This window comes from Trifolium pratense, linkage group LG4, assembly GCF_020283565.1.
Source record: "Trifolium pratense cultivar HEN17-A07 linkage group LG4, ARS_RC_1.1, whole genome shotgun sequence".
Classification (NCBI taxonomy): domain Eukaryota; kingdom Viridiplantae; phylum Streptophyta; class Magnoliopsida; order Fabales; family Fabaceae; genus Trifolium; species Trifolium pratense.
Window position 1 is genome coordinate 20,563,396 of NC_060062.1, and position 22,247 is coordinate 20,585,642.

A 22,247-nucleotide genomic window follows, 5' to 3' on the forward strand; every position below is an offset into this window, starting at 1 on the left:
CACAAAATATTTTTTTTAAACCCAAATTATTTTTTACTTAGCCGAAAACTTATTTTTTATATTGTTTTAAAAATATTTTTTATTATTTAAAAAAAGAGTAATTTTTAAAATTAAAAAATCTGATTTTTAAATACAAAAAAAACTAATAAATAGGAAAAAAATTAAAATACTAAATTTTTGAAAAACTAAAAACATTAAAAACTGATTTTTTAATTATTTTAAAAAAAAACTGAATTTTTTAATTATTTTTAAAAATTAAAAACATTAAAAACTGATTTTTTTTAATTATTTTTAAAATAATTATTAAAAATCTGATTTTTAAAATAAAATAATATTAAAATAGTATGGGTGGTTGGTGGTGGCCGGCCGCCGGAGCGCCACCACCGGCCGCCGTGAAAGTTGCCGGAGGTCCGCCGGAAACCGCCGTCCGCCGCCGTCCACCGACGGAGCGCCGCCGCACCGGCCGCCGGTGGTTCGGCGTTGACCACCGGTTGACCACCGGTCCTCCACCCCTCTTTTAATTAATTATTTTATTATATAATAAAGAATTTTAAAAAATTGAAGATTGAGCCTGAATTAGCTATTGGGCCTAAATTTTCAAACCAATTCCAAACCAAATTACAAAATGTGGTTATGGTTTATAATTGGTGTTTTTTTATTGGAGTGGTGTGGTTTTTTTTTTAAATGGATTTTGCAAACTAAAATTGGATATGGATTGGTTAGTAATTTGGTTAAGGATAACCAAATTTTTTGCACACCCCTAATTGCAGTATTTACCCAAATTGAAAATATTGAAGAGAAGGGTTATATTGACTCCAAGAGTAACTCTAGAGAGTTACTCCAAATCAAAGTCGTCCAATTTATTTAATCTGACTGCCTTAATTAACCATTAATTTTTTTAGCGTGTGCGTATCATGCCTGATACTTCCCTCTCGCATCCCTTGTAATTGGCGTAGAACAAAAATACTGGTCTTCTTCCTTCACATATATCCCTCGTTTTGTTTGACAAAAGAACATATATCCCTTTTAATTCACGGTAAAGATAAACAAAATGCATATATTTCTTTTGTTAGAACACAAATCACATTAGGCTTTTGTGAAATTCCTAAAAAAATATATCTTTTTTTTTTGTTGATTAACTCACAAAATTTTGATTCTATAAAATTCCAATAATGATCCTCTTTTCGGTGCAATTGATTTTTCATTCTTAATTATTTTTGATATCCATGTTCGTTTTCTACTCTTTGGATGGAATTCTTAGGTTTTATTCATTAACCCCAAAAAAAGGCCATTGAAAAGGTGAGGTGATTGGTAACAGGCAGATAATGCAATTTATAATTTGTAGAGAAACCAAGTGATATACATTTGAAAACAAAGATCTCTAAAAAATCACTTTTCAATAAAAATTGAAATAACGTAAGAATTGAATCAGTTTGTGGAGGATTGATGCAGATTTTCCTTATTCTTCTCATTGACGAATATGACCATAGAAAGTGAGATAGGAAAGTATCAAGTAAAACACCCGCACGCAAGAAAAATTAATGATCAATTACGACGGTCAGATTAAATAAAATGGATGGCTTTGATTTGGAGTAACTTTAGACTACTAACAATGGTTTCAACACCAAAAAATATTCAACACCCACTTTTTCACTACACATCATTTTCTCTTTCTTCCACCTAATCATTCAACACACATTCAACTTTTACCCTCTCCAATGGTTTTTATATTCAACACCATACCCCACCACTTTCTCTACCCCACCACTTTCTATTTCATATTCTTATTTAAATTTTAATTTTTGTTTTTATGATTAAATAACATTATAATTATCGATTAAAATTAAATTAAAATAATACACTTAACAAAATTTATTTAAATATTTTTTTTTATTTTCTTAATTTAAAATGCAATACATCATACAAATAACGTAATTAATACGATACAAATTAACTTAAAATGCAATACAACACACAAGTTACATAATTAATACGATGCAAACTAACTTAAAATACGAAACAACACACAAATAATTGTTGGGGTTTTGATAATTGTTGGAGTTTTGATAATTGTTGGGATTTTGAGAATTGTTGGGATAATTAGAAGAATTGTTGGGATCCATTTCACTAAAAAAAGATTAAAACTTCAAAAGAAAGACTAATTAGAAAGTTAATAATAGATTAAGATAGTGAAAAATTTGGTTTTTTTTTTCTGTGTCCAAATGAAATGAACCAAGTCTCTATTTGTAGAGAAAAAAAAATCACGAATTTTGGTATAAAAATTAAAAATTAAAAAATTAATTTTCAATGAAATAATTGAGTTCAAAGGATAAAAATCATAAAAATTCACCTAACCAATCAGCAGCAGCCACGTGGCCTGCTTTATCCAAACAAAGTTTCTCTCTCTGCGTCCAATGCTTCTTCACGCGGTTTGTCGGCGCGTGTGCCACACGCGCCTGTCTAGGCAAATGGAAGCGCGCCAGCTGTCCCCCCGTGTCAGTTTCAACTGAGTTGAATATATTCATCTCCTCTTTCATCCAGCTCAGATTCAACATGGCTGCTCCAATGGTTTCAACACACATTATGCAGTTGAATATACATTCAACACCACCATTGCACATAGTCTTAGAGAGTTACTCTTGGGATCAATATAACCCTCCTCAATATTGAAACATCATTGACTTGAAGCAAGAATTGGGATTTTGTAGAATATGTCGTTGTCTTGTGTTGCAGCTACCCACAGAGAAATCAGTTTGATTTTGTTAAACTAATGATTTAATAACATAACTTTGACAATGAGAAGAAAAATTGAAAGTTGAGATGAACAATAGATTGAGGGCAGCCTCAACAAAGAAGACAAAGTGAAGAATGAAGAAAAAACCGTGCACAGTAATAAGGGTTTTTACAATTTTTTTTCTCTACCATCAGATTAATCAAAGGGCTAGGAATAACGCATCAGAGAGTTTGGCAGCTGAGGATCCAAATTGAATGACGATAGGCTGTTCTTGTTGGCCGATTATGAGAATACTTATATAGTCGCTAACATTTGATTATTTCACTTGATCACTCCCACATGTTTGATAAAAGTATAAAGAAAATAATGTTTACGAATCGTTAGTTGGTTTAGTGGTGATTGACGCTGAACTTGGTAGGGAGGACCGCAGTTCGATCCCCCGCAACTACGATCGGGAGGGAGCTGGAACCAATTGATGTCAGAACTGACCCGCGAACCAGATTCAACTGGTGGTGAAAAACAAAAAAATAAAATAATAATGTGTATTTTTATGTGAGTGTGACCAAATAATTGGTATAACTATTGGTAACCATATAAAATTAAAGTTAAGGAACCAATTGTTAACGTTAATTAGTTAAGGGATATATATGAAATCAATAAATAAGTTAAGAGACTAATTGTCCAATTTAACATATAATTTATATCGGTCCTTGAAGTTATTTTTTTTACGGAATCAATGATGTTGTTACACTTTTTTTTTTGTTCATTATTAATTAAGCATTTATGCGAGGAGAAGTACTTTTTTTTATAAGTAAAATTGAATTATAAAGGAGTACAAGGGGTACTCAAACCCTTACAATTCAAAATAAACAATTATATGCTTTGTAAACATACAATAGGATTAGTGCACCAATCCGAAATAGAATAGGTGGACTTGCGCCCGGCTCTTTCGCTAAACCAAATCCACGAGATCGCCGTAATATTATCAACCAACAAAGAAATATCGGTCATCTCCCCTAAGAAGAAATACTTGATTGGACAACTCCAAAAAAAATTTGTTCATTATTAATTGAGAGCATTTATGTGAGGAGAAATACTTGATGTTTTACGCTAACTTCCAATAAAAGATCACAATGTTTCCATTTCTAACTACCTTACAAAAATGAGATAAATGTGATAATATATAGATATTTATTGGATGTCCCCCCTAGGCATAAATATTTAAATCCAATAAAATTTTATTTTTGTAGAAAAAAAACCAAATTTTGCTAATATTACATACACCAAAAACAATATTTATCTTACTAAAAAAAAATATATTTAACACAGAATTTCAACACCATATTTTTTGTTTTAGCCTTATCGAAAAAAGGTGAAAAAAACCATATTTTTTTTTAATAAAAAAAAGAAGGAAAGTTTTAGAAAACCCACACTCGAAGAAAATTGAGAGTGGGAACACCGGTGAGAAGCGCGCGTAGAGATACATACGGATAAGTATGGGTAAATTGTAATAATGGTGTGAGGATTTGGATATATACACAGGACAAATATTAAGATAATGTATTAATTAATTAATTAATTATTAATGATATAAATACGATATAATGTGACTACTACTACTACTACTACTACCGTTGTTCCTGAATTGTAGTGCTAATAATAGTCACAGTCACTCTAAACTAAAGGGTCCGTTTACGACACTTCTTCTCTTCCTTCAAACTTGAATCTCTCTCTCAAAACCAAAACAAACTCCCATTGTTATCATCGCGTAATTGTTGTGATTAGTTTCTCTGTAATCAATCAAAATGAATAGCAAAAAAGGTCACACGGTTATGGACGTTGGAGCTGATGGAGTTGCCATCATCACCATCATCAATCCTCCTGTCAATTCTCTCTCCCGTGATGGTACAATCAATCATATACTTCTAATTCCTCATTTCCCTTCTTCATATAACAATTATTATGTAAAATCAAATTGAACCGCTGTTTATCATCCATGTATTTCGCTGAGTTCAAATTTATCATTGTTTCATCACTATCATCAACTTCATTTCAATAATTATGCAGTCATATAAAAACCTAGAAAGAACGGATATAATATAACACGCAACAGGAATATAATAATAAAACCATTTTTGTTTGCCTTTTTTTTTTTCCCGTTCGTATAATTCGATAATTTGATGAATGAGGTGGATGACGATTGACAACAAAGGCTCTGTTTGCTAAAAAATGGCGGATAGCTGATAAGCAAGCTTATAGTTGGTTGAATTTGTATTGTTTGCTAAAATTAGCGGTTGAACTAACTTATAAGTATGAAATAACATAAAAAAGATATGTTTAATTAATTAATTTTTTTTTTTAAGTAAGATGATAGGGGTAAAATTGGAAGAAAATATGATAAGCTATAAGCTCATAAGCTAATAAAAATAGCGTTTGAAAAATAAGCTATAAGTTAGTAAAATAAGCTTTAAGCTCGTTTTTAGAAACTGTTACCAAACAGAAGCTAAAAGCTCTATACGTAGCTTATTGACCTTCCCAAACAAGGCCAAAGGATATGGAGTTCAATGTGTGTGTCTCACACTTAAATTCTACCCGAATATAATCACGGCTTCGGTTAATTGTAATTTATTCAATTTGTTCCGTCCTTAATGACTATTGAAGCTAACTTTGGTGATTTCATTCCTGCTTAAATTTTTTCTGTTCTCAAATATTGAGCATGTCATGCTGTGAAACTTGATACTTCATTGTCCAGAATTTTTACTGTCATTCTCTATTTTCATCATAAATTACTTTTTGTTACTTAAGATTATACTATCTTGCTCATTTCTTCATGTCTCTTGCCAGTTTTGCGAAGTTTAAAGGAGAGTTTTGATCAAGCTGCACAGAGAGATGATGTCAAGGCAATTGTTGTTACAGGTATTGCAATGTGGTTTTTGAATTGAATTGCTTTCAAATCTTAACACCCAACTCAATTAAAAAATTATTCAAATACCTTTTAAATCTTAATTTTAAAGTATCATAAACATGTTGTGCAGGTATGAGATGGGTTACATACTCATACTATGGTACTTTTACATGCAAAGTTTTGTAGGTAAATTAACCAGATGTATTTGATGAATAAAATACCTAGTTTCCTACTTTTCGTGGTTAATTTTTAGTCATAGCAATTAGGTTTAGGTCAAATCATCGTCCCTATAGATAAGCATCACTTGAGCTGATAACCGTTTACCCGAATTCCCACCCTCTAGAACCAATTGAGCAAAATGACCAAGTGTTAGTTTAAGATCTTATCGGTTGAAATATTTATTCTCTATCAAATTGGAAAGGCCTTGATCGAGCCTAAAATTTGATAGTGATTTTTGACATATCATATTATGTAACAATAATATATTTCTAACGTGCTATAGTTATCTTCCTCAACTAGAATTACTCCTATGATATGATTGTCATTTTTTTCATATTGATAAACACTACGGTTTCAAACTGTAAAGAATTAAAATGATCTATTAAGAAGGAAAAGAAAATGAAACATCAAGTTAGTTTTATGCTTCCCTAGAGATAATCTTGGTCAACTGGTTTATAGCTGATTCTTGTCTTCCATTATTAGGTGCAAAGGGAAAATTTTCTGGAGGTTTTGATATTTCTGCATTTAGTGGTCTTCAAGAGGCAAAAGGTACTTCAATTTATTTTGGGAGTGGAGTGGGGTCTTTCAATTGTAGTTATGATGCTCATACATACTAACCCTTTCCCCTACTTATAGAGCGTCCAAAACCTGGGTGGATATCAATAGAAATCATCACTGATACAATAGAAGGTATTTGATTTTCATCAATTTCTTTATTTACAAATCATTTTGCAATTTGTGCTATGCTGAATCATTGAATTGATTTATTTCATTTTTTAGCGTCAAAGAAACCCTCAGTTGCTGCCATTGATGGCCCTGCCTTGGGTGGGGGCTTAGAAGTTGCAATGGTATGAATTTCTAACTGTTATGGAAAAAAAGAAACTTTTTTCATTATTTTCTACAAAACATTACAAGTTTTCTCGCATATAGGCATGTAACGCACGGTTATCAACTGCAACCGCTCAACTAGGTTTGCCTGAACTTCAGCTTGGGATAATTCCTGGATTTGGAGGTAGTAGATTGTACTAATTACTCTCTATCTTCATCAAGTCTACTTATATTTTGTGTTTGAATAAGTTATTGAACAAACAATTGGAATGAGATCTGATCACTTGACCATCATTTATGCTATTAGCAATGTTTGTATAAGGAGAGATATTTTTTCCGGAGCAGTGCATTATAAATTATTAAGGATTTAAGGTAAGTATGAAAAACCATAGTCAACTTTTGATGTGCATGTCATGATTAACTTCGACGAATGTATGGCTTATTTTCCATTCGTCTCTACATATGACTTTTTTCGTTTGTCTATTCCCTGTTTTTTGAACACATGTCTAACCACTGCTACTGGATGATGTGTTGAGTGACAGAGGAAACCTATTTGATGTTCAAATTTTATAGGCATGCTTTTAAATTTTAATAAATGTATTAAGTGAAAGTTCATACCTGAGGTGATGGCTTGATACCTTGATTCTTATGTTAGGTAGACATCGAATAATTGGAAAAAAGCAATAAACACAGAGAGAAGTTTGACCATGAGTAACAGTTGATGTCCTATGGCTAATTGTTCTTATTCATTTTTTCCTTTAGTAATGTTAACCTTAAGTTATAAATTATCTCAGGAACACAGCGACTTCCTCGTCTCGTTGGTCTGCCAAAGGCACTTGAGATGATGTTGGTATGCCACAATTTTTGTTCTCTCTCTCTCTCTCTCTCTCTCTCTCTCTCTATATATATATATATATATATATATATATATATATATATATATATATATATATATATATATATATATATATATATATATATATATATATATATATATATATATAATTTTGCGATTCTGTTGAATATGAAGAACTGAATTAAAAACCGGATCTATCCAATTTCATGATTGGCAATCGATCAAACAACATATTGACTGTTCTATGATCAAATTTTATTAAACAGGACAGGTTTTTGGTTCAGTTCTCCATTTGGAATGGAGTTACATTTTTCGTTTTCCAGAAAATATTTAAGAGTTGACTTCAACATGGCTGTCCAATGATTTTTAATTAATTTCTTTACCTCTTTTTGTTTTCCTCTCTAAATTAAGACTTCCAAGCCAGTGAAAGGTAAGGACGCTTTTAATTTGGGGCTTGTAGATGCTTTGGTATCACCTGATCAGTTGGTAAACACTGCACGCCGATGGGCCCTGGATATCTTGGACCGCCGACGACCATGGATTACCAGTCTTTACAAGGCTGACAAAATAGAACCTCTTGGGGAAGCTAGACAGATATTGAAATTTGCACGCGCTCAAGCCCGAAAACAGGCTCCTAATCTCAAGCATCCTCAAGTCTGCATTGATGTTATTGAAGCAGGAATAGTTTCTGGTCCCCGTGCTGGGCTCTGGAAGGTTATATCTGTCTCTAGTGTACATTCTTTCCCCTTCATATTACTTTGCAGGAATGTGTATGACATCGTGTTTGATCTTTGAAGGAAGCTGAAGCATTTGACGAACTGGTACAATCAGATACTTGCAAAAGCTTAATTCACATATTTTTTGCTCAAAGAGGAACATCTAAGGTTTGTTGAAGTTATGTCTTAATTTTACACGTTTCTCCCCCTTCGAGTGAGAAAATATCTCTGCAAGGCTATGCTAGTTATTAAGAGTAAAATAAAGTTTTTGTGGTCTAGCTTAATAAACACAATTTAAACTGATACACAGGAGTTTTGGAAAGAAATAATATTTTACTCATTTTTGTCTCCTTTTACTTGTTTATGTTAAAGAAGAATATGATGAACTCCCACCACCCCCTTTGAGTGTGAAATTAATCTCTTCCCAAGTGTTGGATTTCAAATCTCTGCACTGCAAGTAAAGGTCACCCTCAGCCCCTGTGTTTTCAAGTCTCCAGTTTAGCTTCTTATTGAGCTTTGGCTCCTTAAATGCCAGATTATATATGTAGGGAATATACTTCGGACTGAGTCCGGTCTCCTGTCCTAACTTGGGGATATAAGCCCAACTGGCTATAAAGGAGAATTATGGCCAAGAACTGAATTTGGCCTTTATTCCCCATAAAGATTTTTTTTTTTTTTTTTAAAATTATATGGTCATTGCTACGAAGGAGTGAATTTTTGTTTTCTGTTAAAAATGAGATCATTTGAGTAATTAGATTTAGGAGAGTAATTATAGTTCAACAAGATAGTTCATGAACTCCATAGTTTGTTTTGTAACTTGATAGTCTATAATTATTGATTGCAAAGCATAGGCCTGGTGTGAATAGGTTGTATCTCCTTTCAAAATGGTAATGTTAGCACCATTTCTATAATTCTGTTTACAATTTCAAATATTCAAAATTTGTGAATCCTAACCCATCTTGAATCTGTGCCTATAACGCGTGTCTTAAATTTCAAAGTAGTGTTTTTAAAAGAAGTTGTGAACGTGCCCTAGCCTGATTCTGTGTACTGAGTTTTTGTATATATTCTAGAGATATGAATTTCCCAATACCTCTTGGCTTGAACAGGTACCAGGGGTTACTGATCGTGGTCTGGTTCCAAGATCCGTGAAAAAGGTTGCCATCCTTGGTGGTGGACTAATGGGCTCTGGGATAGCAACAGCTTTAATACTTAGTAATTATTCTGTCATATTGAAAGAAGTGAATGAAAAATTCTTGGATGCTGGTATCAATAGGATTAAAGGTGATAATGAACTATCTCAGTTGGATTTCCCTAGTCACTACTCACACTCACTTTTGATTAAGAAATGAGTGTTGCTGTTTTCATGTAGTGTTTTTCCTTTTTGTGCAGCAAACCTACAGAGCCGTGTTAAGAAAGGTAATTTAACTCAGGAAAGATTTGAAAAGGCATTGTCTCTTGTCAAAGGTTCCCTCAACTATGATAGCTTCAGAGATGTGGACATGGTGATAGAGGTGCTAGAATGAGTTCGCATATAAATTTTCCTATTGACTCTAACATTCATTTATGCATGGTTCTATGTTTTGTAAAGCTTCAGCAAAATATAAACTGTTGGTGTTCCATGTTTGGGCAGGCTGTTATTGAGAATGTTTCCTTGAAGCAACAGATCTTTGCTGATCTTGAAAAGTACTGTCCACCTCATTGTATACTTGGTAGTAATACTTCCACAATTGACTTGGACCTGATCGGAGAAAAGACCAAGTCTCAAGATCGAATTATTGGAGTCCATTTCTTCAGGTGGTATCCTGTATTTGTTAAATATTTTTCCTGCTGCTGTATCTTTCTAACTGAATTTGACTTGTGCTTCTGCAGTCCTGCACATGTTATGCCACTTCTGGAGATTGTACGTACCAAGCGGACATCTGCTCAAGTAATAGTTGACTTGTTAGATATTTCAAAGAAGATAAAGAAAACTCCGGTGGTGGTAGGAAACTGTACAGGATTTGCTGTTAATAGGATGTTCTTCCCATATACACAAGCAGCTCTCTTGCTTATTGAACGTGGCACAGATGTTTATCAAATTGATAAAGCAGTAACCAAATTTGGAATGCCCATGGGGCCTTTAAGGTATTAGTGCCTGGATAAGTTCTTGATACCCGCACCTACTTCTTGAAGGGTCTAGTTTGTAACATATTTACTAATGCAGATTGTGCGACCTTGTTGGTTTCGGCGTGGCTGTTGCAACTGGCTCCCAATTTGTTCAGAACTTTCCTGAGCGAACTTATAAATCAATGCTTATTCCTCTTTTGCAAGAGGATAAGAGGGCTGGTAAGGAAGATAAACTTTGCATTAGTTTGTAGATATAACTGTTGAATATAGCCAGTTAAAAATAAGTTCCATGGTGCTTTTCTAATAAATAATTCACTGACTCACATTGACATTATACAACACTTGCTTCTAACAGGCGAAACAACTCGCAAAGGCTTTTATTTGTATGATGATCGACGCAAGGCCAGTCCTGATCCTGAATTGAAGAATTTTATTGAGAAAGCTAGGAGCATTTCTGGTGTCTCCATTGATCCCATGGTATTTTCATTCTTGCTTTCATAACAAAATCCGAAGTAAATTTTTACGGTAAATTCTATCAGATCTGATGTTGTGGATCTGAACCTGGGCAGCTCGTCAAGTTAAAAGAAAAGGACATCATTGAGATGATATTCTTTCCGGTGGTGAATGAGGCTTGTCGTGTCCTTGATGAAGGTATTGCAGTCAAAGCAGCAGATCTTGATATTTCTGCTATCATGGGAATGGGCTTTCCAGCTTACAGGTTTGTCTTGGAAATTATTTGGCATGTTTTCCTAAACTTCACAATTGTTCATAATTTTGGGATTGAAATTTTCCAGGGGAGGTATCATATTCTGGGCTGACTCTCTTGGATCTAAATACATATATTCAAGATTGGAGAAATGGTCAGAGTTGTATGGATCATTCTTCAAGCCTTGTGCCTACTTGGCTGCAAGGGCTGCCAAAGGGATTCCTCTGGTCAGTAACCTATGTTTATTTCCATTTATGCATACGTACTTATCGTGCTATTCTAGGATTGATTAGCTAGCTATATTATCAATTAGTCACTGGTGGGTGGGTACTACCTACAAATTGTAATTTTCAACAGTGGATCTTGCTTGAGTATTAAGCTAATCTGTAACTCAAGAAAATATAGATACTTCTTCAGTAATTCAGATCCACAAGACACTTCACTAACAAACTGCACTACCTTTGAAATTTGTCTGATACAACATACATTATTCTATAGTATTGATTATATAATAAAGGCTAAATTCAACTCCTTTAATTTAATGATTGCTTTAAACTTTTAGCAAGTAGAATTAATGTTCTCTCTTAAGATAAGCCTTAACTTGTATTATTATCCTTGTCTTACAAATGAATAGCTACAAGAGATAAGATATATAGGAAAACATATATCATAGTTTTTTTTTTTGGAATAGCTCTTATTGTAGAAAAGATGATAGAGCCTCGTCTTAAGAGATGTGAAATGCGTGTTGGGAAGAACCATGCAAGCATGAAACACCGTTATCTTTTTCTGAGTACTATTCCAACATTTACAGTGTCAGCTTTGGGAAGAGTTACCCATTCCGACATCTACTATGGACAAGATACTTCGTGAACATATAAATGTAGTCACTCCCTTTCATTTGAATTAGGATCTCACAAGGGTGGGGCATCTCCACGTGTGACCTTGCATATAAATTTTTTGCATACCTTTGAGGCATAAAGTAAATAACTACTACTTGTTTTCATGTTGACATCATACTCATTTTTCCGACTCAGTAAAAATAGTTCATTTTTATTGTCTTTATGTTAAGAGACCTAGGATAACATGATAAGATTTACTAGTATTTTTTTAATTTTTCCTTTATGTATGATGAATCTGCATGTCAGTTTAAGATAGTAATGGTTTCAAGTGAAACCTTTTGACTACAACAAAGAAAACATAAGATAACTCAGGGAACTTCTTTGTTTTCGAACTCAAATCATATGATTCATATCACCTTCACTATGGATAATTCTATACTAGTAAATATTCTATTAGCCTCTAATGGAATTTGTGCTGTTTATTGCAGGGCGCCCCAATGGAGCAAGCTAAGTCGCGGTTGTAGGGTACTAATAGCTCATTACATGATTACTTAATCAAATGTTCTCTTCCCCTTTCTTTCTTCTAAATCATAAGAATATAGGTGAAACTGGAGAAAGATCTGAATAATGTATGATTAGAAAATAATTGACTACAGCAGATTTGCTTGGTCAAAATAGAAGTACTTTAGGATTAGGTATATGGGTTGCTCCACTTGCAGCCCTTGGCTGTGTCTGTTGTTACTAGCACTAATAATGGAAGTATTGAGTTGTTGGCTTAAATGAATGATTATTGTCATACGTGGTGGACTGGTGGTGATGGAATGAAGTATAATAATGGCAATATTGATAATCCTATTCCTGACCACTAATAATGGCAATGTTAATAATGCAAGATGAGTTTAAAGGAAATGAGTCAATAATTATGCAGGTTAGTATCTGTATGAGCCACAATCCTTGTAATTTCTCCTTAAAACATGTGGTTCTCCTTCCCTTTTGTTTTATCTTTATGTTACTCAGTAACTCAGGCTGACATCCTGATTTTTAATGCAGAGGAAATTCATTTTTTTGGCTAAACCATTATACCTGTGAATTAAATGACTCTTTTAAGAGCCTTAAATACAAATAATAATGCTAGCCGTGCCTTACAAGGTACAACCTATTGAAGAATATGGACCATCAGAGCTTTGACCTGCCACGATCAACTGAAAACTGTTGTCAGGATTGGATTGGCCTTCTCTTCATGTTGGCTACTGGGCAATTAGAATCTAGATCAAGCAGTGATATGACAAAATTCCTTATTTAAATGAAAAATTAACTATTAATTAATACAAAACTTAATCCTTTTCAATTGTATGATAAGAATCTTAAGTAGAATTATCGTTTTATGTCTGTTAAATAAACCGTCATTTTAATGGCTGTGAAAATGTTAAAACCAAATAGATTGTTAACTACAGAAATTTGTGGAGGGTCTTATAATTAGATACAAACTAAGAACTACTTAAATGTCTTAAAGTTTAATTCTACTGACAATGTCAAAATTGTTAAGCTGAATATTTTTTTTTGTATTTACGCATGTTCGAATCCGGAATTTCTCCGTTATGTGTTTAGGTTTTCTAATGGTGCTGGTTACTTCTTCTCCCCAGACAAAAAATCAGCATTCTATTCATAAAATTATTATAAAGTAGGTATAAAGAAAGTTGAGAAAAGAACCAATCGATATCTCCAAAGTTGATATGTCCTCTATAACTAAAATCTACCTCGCGACCTGTGATCATGATGCATGATATGCTGATTAACTTGACCATGCTACTACTACCAAACATATGCAAATGAAATGCATGGTTCTTTTTTTTTTGTATTTATAGGTAAAGTTTTAATATCGTTGTCTCCCAAAGGTACAACTGGTCCCTAATATTTCGCTTTTAGTATGGCCACACTTATAATTTACACAATAGACAAAATGTGGTCACTACTTTCATCATATTTAAGAGAACTAAGAATACAACTTACTAGTGATATTTTAGAATAAGTTAGAAAATATGAAAGAAAAATATTAATAATAAATGTGGTTCAATTTGTGTGATCTGAAGCATGGGATGTTCTTTAATCTGTTCTTTTGCACTTGTTTATTGTACTGATCAATCACTGTAGAAAAACAGTATACATCTCCCCTTTGGTATATACAGTAGCATGTAATATTGCTGGCTTTAAAGTGCATTAATAGTTCTTTGTATAATAAAGGAAAGAAAAACTTCTCACATTCTTTTTCTTCTCTTGGACAAGTTTTGCGTGACCTGTCCACTAAATGAACATGTTGAGTTATATTGCAGTAATATGGACTACCCAACATGAATGTGAAGATTTATGTCACTCCTAAAGTTACGTCTCTAATAATGGTGATATCCATCTTAAACTATATGTATATATTTGCGAACTTTTTTCAGGTTTGTATTTTATCTTATCTTGATCAGAGTTGACTTTGTCCGGTGATGATCCTCTTTAGCTCCGGTGAGTGGAGGAGGGTTTTGTACATGCACGTACTCCGACGTTCAAGTCAGTAAAGTGTGGAGCAAAGGTTTAAGAGAGTAGAATAATGTACCTATAATTCATCTGCATGAGAGGAGTATTTATTGCCCCTAACACTAGGCCAAGACTGTTGATGAACGTATCAACACCATCAATGACTATCGAGAAACAGTTGAAGAGCCTTGGTGAGCAGTAAATGTCCATCATTCTTATAACAGTCGTTACAATATCGTTGGATACTGCGACTATTGGACAGAGGTGCGCGTCCTTGGGTCTGTCATGCTTGGGCCGTGTTCAACAATTTTAGATGAAGGGAATTTCTTCGGTTGTTGGGCTTAAGGCTCATCCAGAATAGTTGCATAGATGTAATTCTACGTTTAATTTCAAAGTTCAATTTACACGTATTAAATTGTCATGCTCATAACTCAAGGTATAGTGTTTTTTTTAGAAAAAAAACCTCCCTTTATAGGGTTTTTTTAGAACAAAAAACCTCCCTTAATATGTTACAAGGCTATTGGGGAGTTTAGATCAAGAAGCATCGAGAGAAATTAACAACCCAACAATGAGTCGATCACCTCTCTAATAAAACTCATCGATCGTTACGAGAAATAACGAGTCAAATGCTTTGGTCCTATAAAATAGAGTCACGTCACATATTTAATTAAAACTTCAAAAAGTTAAGTTAATTATATAGGTCACCTATTTTATATATCTAATATTCTACTCATTTATAATCAATGTAAAACTTAACTACTCACTTAAAAGTTAAAACACAACAATCAATATTTTGCTCATTCGTCTACTAATACAATTTTTTAATTTATTCCGCATTGGTACATATCACTATTGTTACTAGGAGAATGGATTCTCTCCACTATTTTAGTTTTTTTCTAACTTATTGTGATAATAATTTAGCAATAGAGAAAAATAAAAAATACTCCAAGCCAAGTGTACATTGTAGAACTTCTTCCAGTCACATTTATAAATAAATTAATTTATTTTTTTGTATATTTGAAAATAAATATATGACCTATATTATAGATCACGTACATCCACTTTTCAATATATCAAAAAAATGATAAGTTAAGAATAAAGGTTTAGGAAATGTAAATGAAGTAGGTCTCCTCTCTCTGCGAGAAGAGAAGGAATCTAGGCAGAGAGAAGGTTTTGTTCTTCAAACGAAAAAAATAGGTCTGCAAATCCTGGAGCCTTTCATAGATTAGATTCTCACACTCTAGCACTCACCCACTGATTCAAGTTAGAGGTCTCAAATAAAATGAATTAAATTAAATAAAAATTGTCATAAGGGTTTTTGCTTTGCTTTGTTTGTCTCTTTCGATGTTTTTTACATTACGGAGTCAGGCTCCCACGTGCTCCTGGAAAGTCTCCCACACCCACTTCCCACTTCCACTACCCTACACATTTCTCCCTCTCTATTTTTAATACTATTACCACCGTTTTCGTTAAATAAATTTTGGGAATTAATATTTTAAGGAAAATGCTAAACAGTGCCCCGGGCACTAGTTAAGGATATAAATATAGAAGTTTTATCTCGTAAATTGTGCATTCAATGTTTTAATGAAGTGAAAAGTTATTATCTCTCATCATTAACTTTATCATTTATTTCTTTTTTTAGTATGCTTAACTAGTGTCCCAGGGACACTGTTTAGCATGACCCATATTTTAATAGTAGTAGTAAGTTTATTGATTGTGGATATTTATTTTTACAAATTTATTTTTTAAGAAAGAGAATTTATTTATATTTTATCGTATTATCTATTACTAATATATTAAAATTGATTATCACCAAATTTTCTAAATTATCCTTATTATTTTTAACCATGTTGCAAATTTTATATCTTTCATTGTGATTTTGCTAAAAAATATAAATAAAAAGAATATAAGATAAATACAAAAAAAAAAACAAATATAAAGAAAAAATATTAGATAAATACAAAAAAAATAAAAAAAAAATAAATATATAGAAAAAATATAAGACAAATACAAAAAAAATGATATGCTTAAAACAATAAAAAAACATTATAGAAAGTTTAGTCGATAAAAAAATTATAGAAAAAAATAAGAAGAAACCGTATAAAAATAAGAATATAAAAATAATTAATAAAAAAACAATACTTTATAAAAAAAAACATAAACAATATTTTGAATGAATAAATTTATAAGGTATAAAGTTAAATAGTATCAAACTACTAAATTATCCTAAATATTCGTAATAAAATTTATAATTTTGTTTAAAAAAATATACACGAGACCATTATTTATCAGTTAAACATAAAAAATTGAATAAATAAATTTACAAGAAAAAACACAATAATTCCACTTATATTTTAACAATATTATATCATAATTTTTTAAATATTTAATTTTAAATAAATTTTTTACCTTAATATAATGACAAATTTAGATATCAAATAAAAATCAATGGACTCATGCGAATGCACGAGTCTTTAAACTAGTTTTTAGGAAAATGCTAACTGGTGTCTTTAGGATTTCAGTTAAGAAAATCAGTAATAGTAAAGTTATTTTAGTATCCGTGTAGTTAACATTTTAAAAATTTAAATTTTAGTCTTTTAATGTCTAACTTTTCTTTTCTTTCCCATTTAAGTTCTTTAACTAGTGCCCATTCAGCACTAGTTAGCAAAACTCTTATTTATATAATTGAAAAAAATACCAACATAGTGCAGTATAAGTGGTAAATAATTGGGTCAATTAATCATTTGGTCTTGGGATTGACCTTTTAAATGAATCTCATATATATTTTAAATAAAATTCTTTTAAATGAATTTCTTATAAAAAAGAATAAGAAATATTTCAATAAGCATATCTCAATTAATAAGAATATTGCATTTATATTAAGATCTAAGGATCAAACTCAGAATCTTCCACTTATTCATTTTAATATCAACTCCTTTGTTTGATTTTTTAGTATTTTTATTTTTAAAAGGTGTATAAACGTAAAAAGTACAAAACAGAAGAAATAAGAAAAAAAATTATCAACTTTTGTTGTGATACCAATTACCAAAGATACCTAACAATTACTATTAAAAAAAATAGGAAATATAATATACTACACCCCCAATTTTTCATATAAAAATATTACTCTTTAGATATATTAAATAATTAATATATCTTACTTATATTATAAGTTATATATTAGTTATTTATTTATATCTACGTAAATTTTTTCTTATCTATAATATGTAAAAAAATACTTGAATTTAGGATGAATTTTTCATTATTTCATAATTGTCCTTAATTTTCTCTATGACTTTCTAATTATTCCATAATTGCCCTTAACTTCCTCTAACTACCTCACTTTTTTTGTCTTTTTCTTTTTATGGCTTTTTCATCTATATTATATCTATATACTATATTTATATCTATAATATATATAAAGAGAATACGTGAATTTTGGTTTGGACTTTTCATAATACCAACAATATTCTTGATTTTTTTTAGTAACAACAAAAATCTTTTATTAACAAATTCACTATAGTATAAGACACATTTTTTTGCTGCAAAAATCTTTTATTAACAAACTCACCTTAACATGAACCATTTTTTTGACATAATGCCTACCTAATACTTGTTTTTTGTGATAAAATAATCTTAATATTTACTCTCTCCATGATAATTTATAAGTAGAAATGCATTTTTTAAGTTTACTGTATATTTCATGTATATGATCATCATAGATCAAATATATTAAATATACAATGAATCTAAAACATATATTTATAAAGTATTATGGAGGAGTATATAATTTAGTTTTGAAATATAAAAATCTGTTTTTTTTTTATATTAGAAAAAAATTCATTGTTCTCTCATTTCCATCTTTCCTCAATTACACCCTCTGACCATATGTTCCCTCCCTAATTTGTTTGCTTCTTTATCAAATCTACACCCTTCTTCTCTCTCTCTCTCTCTCTCTCTCTCTCTCTCTCTCTCTTTGTCTCTCTCACTTCCTTTTGAGTTTGTGTATTGTGTTTTGTGAAAAAAGCAAATAATCACTTATAGAAAAAGCTAAGCTGCTCAAAAGGCATTCAAGACATTAATCAAATAAAGTACTACAACACAATCTACTTTCTCATCAACCAACCAACCAACCAACCAACCAACAATTCTTTGGATGATTCACATCCACATGGAAGCTATGAAAGGTGGTGGTGGTGGTGGTGGAAGAGTTAACATTGGTGTTGAAGATGATTCCATTGATGGAATGCAATGCATTGATCATCCTTACAGAAACAACCCTGGTGGTATCTGTGCTTTTTGTCTTCAAGAAAAACTTGGTAAACTTGTTTCTTCTTCTTTTCCTCTTCCTATTCATGCTTCTGTTTCTGTTTCTTCTTCTTCTTCACCTTCTTTCAGATCCAATAATATTATTGCTCCTTCTTCCTCTTCAACTTCCACTACTCGTCATTGTCCTTCTTCTTCTTCTTCCATCATCAACAACACCATTTCATCTACAACCGTTGTTCCTTCTTCATCTTCTTCTTCTATCTCTCTCTCTGTTATTCCGTCAAAAACTACTCAAAATCATTACCACCATGAATACTATTCTAGAAAAACTCGTATCCCTTTTCTTTTAGCTAAGAGAAAGAAGAAGAAAACCTCTGTTTCTAACACCTCTGTTTCTGGCTCTGTTTCTGCTACTTCGAATAATATTATTCTGAAACGTAGCAAATCAACTGCAACACCAAGAAGAGGTAGTAGTAACTCTTTGGTTGATGCAGATGATGAATATTTCAGTCCAAGAAAAAGAAACGGTTTTTGGTCATTTCTATATCTTTCTTCAAAATCTTCAACTTCTACTAAGAATTTCAACTCCAAGAGTTTTAGAGATGGAAACAATGCTTCTTCTTCTGCTGCATCAAAACTGAAGGAAAAATGTTGTTCAGGTTCTTCTTTAGGAAGAAAAAACGACATTGTTATTGTTGAAGAAGAAGAAGAAGATAACAGTCCTAATAGAAACAACACAGGTTCATCTTATGGACGTAAAGTTTCAAGATCTAGATCTGTTGGATGTGGTAGTAGAAGCTTCTCTGGTGATTTTTTTGAGAGAATTTCAACTGGGTTTGGAGATTGTACTCTAAGAAGAGTTGAATCACAACGTGAAGGTAAATCAAAGGTAGTTTCTTCTACTTCTACTGGTAATGGTAATGGTAATATTGGTTCTTCTGTTAACCGTGGTCAGGACCATCACCACCATTGCATGAAAGAGAGAGTACTTAGAAGATGTGGTGGAATATTCAGTGGTTTCATGATGACTTCATCTTCATCATCTAATTCATCAAATTCATCTTATTGGGTTTCTTCTAATTCTACTGATGATGCTGTTAATGGAGGTGGAAAACAAGGTTCTGTTTCAATTTCTCAGAATAATAACCGTAGTGGAAAGAGTTGGGGTTGGGCATTTGCTAGTCCTATGAGAGCTTTTAGTAGCAAAGGATCATCTTCTTCTAAAGAGAATCATCATAATAAAAGAGATATAATTAGAGATGCTAATGATAAGATTAATGCTACACCAAATTTATCTGCTATGCCATCTTTACTTGCTGCTAGAGGATGAAGATGATGATGATGATGATTCATTACAGAACAAAGCTGGTAAAGAAAGAATAAAAGGAGGTTTAAGTTTAACATTTGGTTTATTATTATACACATTAATTAGTGTGAAGTTAATATATATGCAGTTAATTACTACTACTATAATCACTGTTATTAGTACCTACTACTACTACTACTTTGTTTTTCTTGTGGGTTTGTCTTAATTAAATCTTAATTTTTACTACTTCATTAGTCCTTCTAGCTCTTTCATTTTTGTGGATACTTGCTTGCTTCTTGTTAATATTCATCAGGTTTATGGTTATGATTGTGAAGTTCTGAGATACCCTTCACAGTTCAGTCTTCAGAAATTCTCAGTGGCATAATGGTACTTTTAACTTCTTTGAGAAGAGGGAAAAGAGAAGAAAATCTCGATGCATTTCTCTGTCATCACGTGGCTTGTCTTAATTACTATGACATTGGTTATAGTATTTTTTTGTAGCTACTACCTTATTGTAATGCACACTGACTATGGTGTTGTTATGGCAAAGCTATGTAATTTCAATTTTTTTAATATCACTATTCACATGCATACACATGTTTGGGTGGTGGTGTAGAGACACATTAGGGATACAAATCACTTTTGGCTATGTGTCATTGTGTTTATATGCAATTTAATAAGTTGTTGATGGTATTAATTTTTTCGTTAATCAATTACTTATGATTTTATTAAGGTTTTGTTACTGATTAGTTTTGGAAGTATATATCCAAACTCATTGATAATTTGCAATGGGTTGGTAGTGGTCCCCTTGATTTGCATATTCAATGAGTAGATAATGTACTATTAGCAAAATATAGAGTGTGGCATTTATTCAAGTTTTCACCTTTGCACCTAATCTCTAGTAGGAGTACTTGCAATTGTTAATGAAATCTCTCGGGTCTCTTCTATTCCATGTGCACATCCGGAGAGAAGGGTCGTGAAAAATCATTGTGTGCCTCAAATCCATCACAATAAGGTTTTTGTTAAATTAAAGCATTATCATCAAGTCTAATATGATAATGTGTTGAGCTTACCCGTTTAATGTTAGAATTTGAGGTTCGATTCTCTTTGGTGCTAATTTGGATAAGTTAATTTAGCTTATTCAAGAAAAAAATGTTATAATTTGAGTTGTTTATATAAACTATTGTAAAATTGATTTGTAAGTTGAGAAATAGAAATTTTATATGTAAGGAGGAATCTCCTTAAAGATGGCCTCATTTGAGGCTATGCGGATAGGGAGATTTCAGTGGGGGTGAAAATGAAAATTCTCCTGGCAGCAACTACCAAAAGAAAGTGCATGAGGTGTGAAGATGGAAAGTTTGGTGGAGAAAGTGAGAAGGAAAGTGAGAAACCAAATAACAGCATAACATGTGATGTGGGTAAACAAACTATAGTAGTAACTATCCCATGAAATGAAACTTCTCAATCGGACAGTGAAAATTGGTCTGGGGGATAAAGGAGCCTATGCTTTGGTTTGTCCATAAAAATTATATAGTGTATGTTTGGTTTCAATTCTGGAGCATCCAGAATTGATTCTGGACGTGTAGAATTGATTCTGACTTGTTTGGTTTCTCAAAAGTAGAATTGATTCTGCCTCCAGAATTGATTCTACTTGAAGCTAGAAATCGTAGCTTCTGATTCTAGAATTGATTTTTACACTCAAATTTTTTGTTCAACTCACTTTTTCATGAATATATCCAAACATAAACCACTTCAGCTTAAAATCAATTTTGGCCAGAATCAATTTTACAGAATCAATTCTGCCAAAATCAATTATCTCCGCCGCAGAACCAAACACACGCATACTATTCTTTCGTTTTTACTCAATCAATCACACTGTAAAACAAACAACTTTGAGTTTAACTCAAATAACTTACTTGGATAGAGAGAGGGATAGTGGTGGGTGAGGATAATAACAAAATAATAATGTAAGATTAGAGGGAACGATGATGATGATGACAGGAGTCCTTGTTAAGGGACTGTACCAGAAATGCAATGAGAGTGAGACAGATGAAAGCTACTCAAGACTCATGGTACTCTGTTGCTAGTTTGCTACCATTTGGTGGATGATGGACCACTTGTACTCTTTACTGAATTGTTTAATCAAAACATTAATTTTAAGTAGTTAAATAATGGGATATGTTTGTAATAGAATTCAAGTTTTATCCGAGGAGATAAATGTGAGGGTAGAGAACTTACTTGGT

General features: G+C 32.1%; 2 protein-coding genes across 3 annotated transcripts; both read left to right on the top strand.

The window, feature by feature from the left end:
• Positions 1 to 4,300: 4,300 nt before the first annotated feature.
• Positions 4,301 to 12,693, top strand: LOC123882103 (glyoxysomal fatty acid beta-oxidation multifunctional protein MFP-a-like). Of its 2 annotated transcripts, XM_045930901.1 has the most exons (18): positions 4,301 to 4,639; positions 5,579 to 5,650; positions 6,342 to 6,407; positions 6,495 to 6,548; positions 6,639 to 6,706; positions 6,789 to 6,870; positions 7,481 to 7,536; positions 7,954 to 8,256; positions 8,340 to 8,426; positions 9,365 to 9,539; positions 9,648 to 9,769; positions 9,889 to 10,052; positions 10,128 to 10,382; positions 10,462 to 10,583; positions 10,720 to 10,841; positions 10,934 to 11,082; positions 11,159 to 11,297; positions 12,398 to 12,693. In XM_045930901.1, exons 1-18 carry the CDS (start codon positions 4,540 to 4,542, stop codon positions 12,431 to 12,433), a joined length of 2,172 nt encoding a protein of 723 aa, XP_045786857.1. In that variant the 5' UTR covers positions 4,301 to 4,539; the 3' UTR covers positions 12,434 to 12,693. The 2 variants fall into 2 exon arrangements, with proteins under 2 accessions (XP_045786857.1, XP_045786856.1); XM_045930900.1 differs by having other exon boundaries at positions 4,352 to 4,639; positions 9,889 to 10,382.
• Positions 12,694 to 18,360: 5,667 nt separating this feature from the next.
• Positions 18,361 to 20,701, top strand: LOC123922254 (uncharacterized protein DDB_G0271670-like). Its single transcript, XM_045974988.1, has one exon. It carries the CDS (start codon positions 18,586 to 18,588, stop codon positions 20,026 to 20,028), a length of 1,443 nt encoding a protein of 480 aa, XP_045830944.1. The 5' UTR covers positions 18,361 to 18,585; the 3' UTR covers positions 20,029 to 20,701.
• The last annotated feature ends 1,546 nt before the right edge of the window (positions 20,702 to 22,247 follow it).

What these genes read in the sequence shown, in the direction of transcription:
- LOC123882103 (XM_045930900.1), top strand. Translation starts at nt 4,540, where the DNA reads ATGAATAGCAAAAAAGGTCACACGGTTATGGACGTTGGAGCTGATGGA. An exon ending in GCAAGAGGATAAGAGGGCTG is followed by an intron (nt 10,584 to 10,719) that starts GTAAGGAAGATA and finishes TGCTTCTAACAG; the next exon opens with GCGAAACAACTCGCAAAGGC. An exon ending in CTGCCAAAGGGATTCCTCTG is followed by an intron (nt 11,298 to 12,397) that starts GTCAGTAACCTA and finishes TGTTTATTGCAG; the next exon opens with GGCGCCCCAATGGAGCAAGC.
- LOC123922254 (XM_045974988.1), top strand. Translation starts at nt 18,586, where the DNA reads ATGATTCACATCCACATGGAAGCTATGAAAGGTGGTGGTGGTGGTGGT.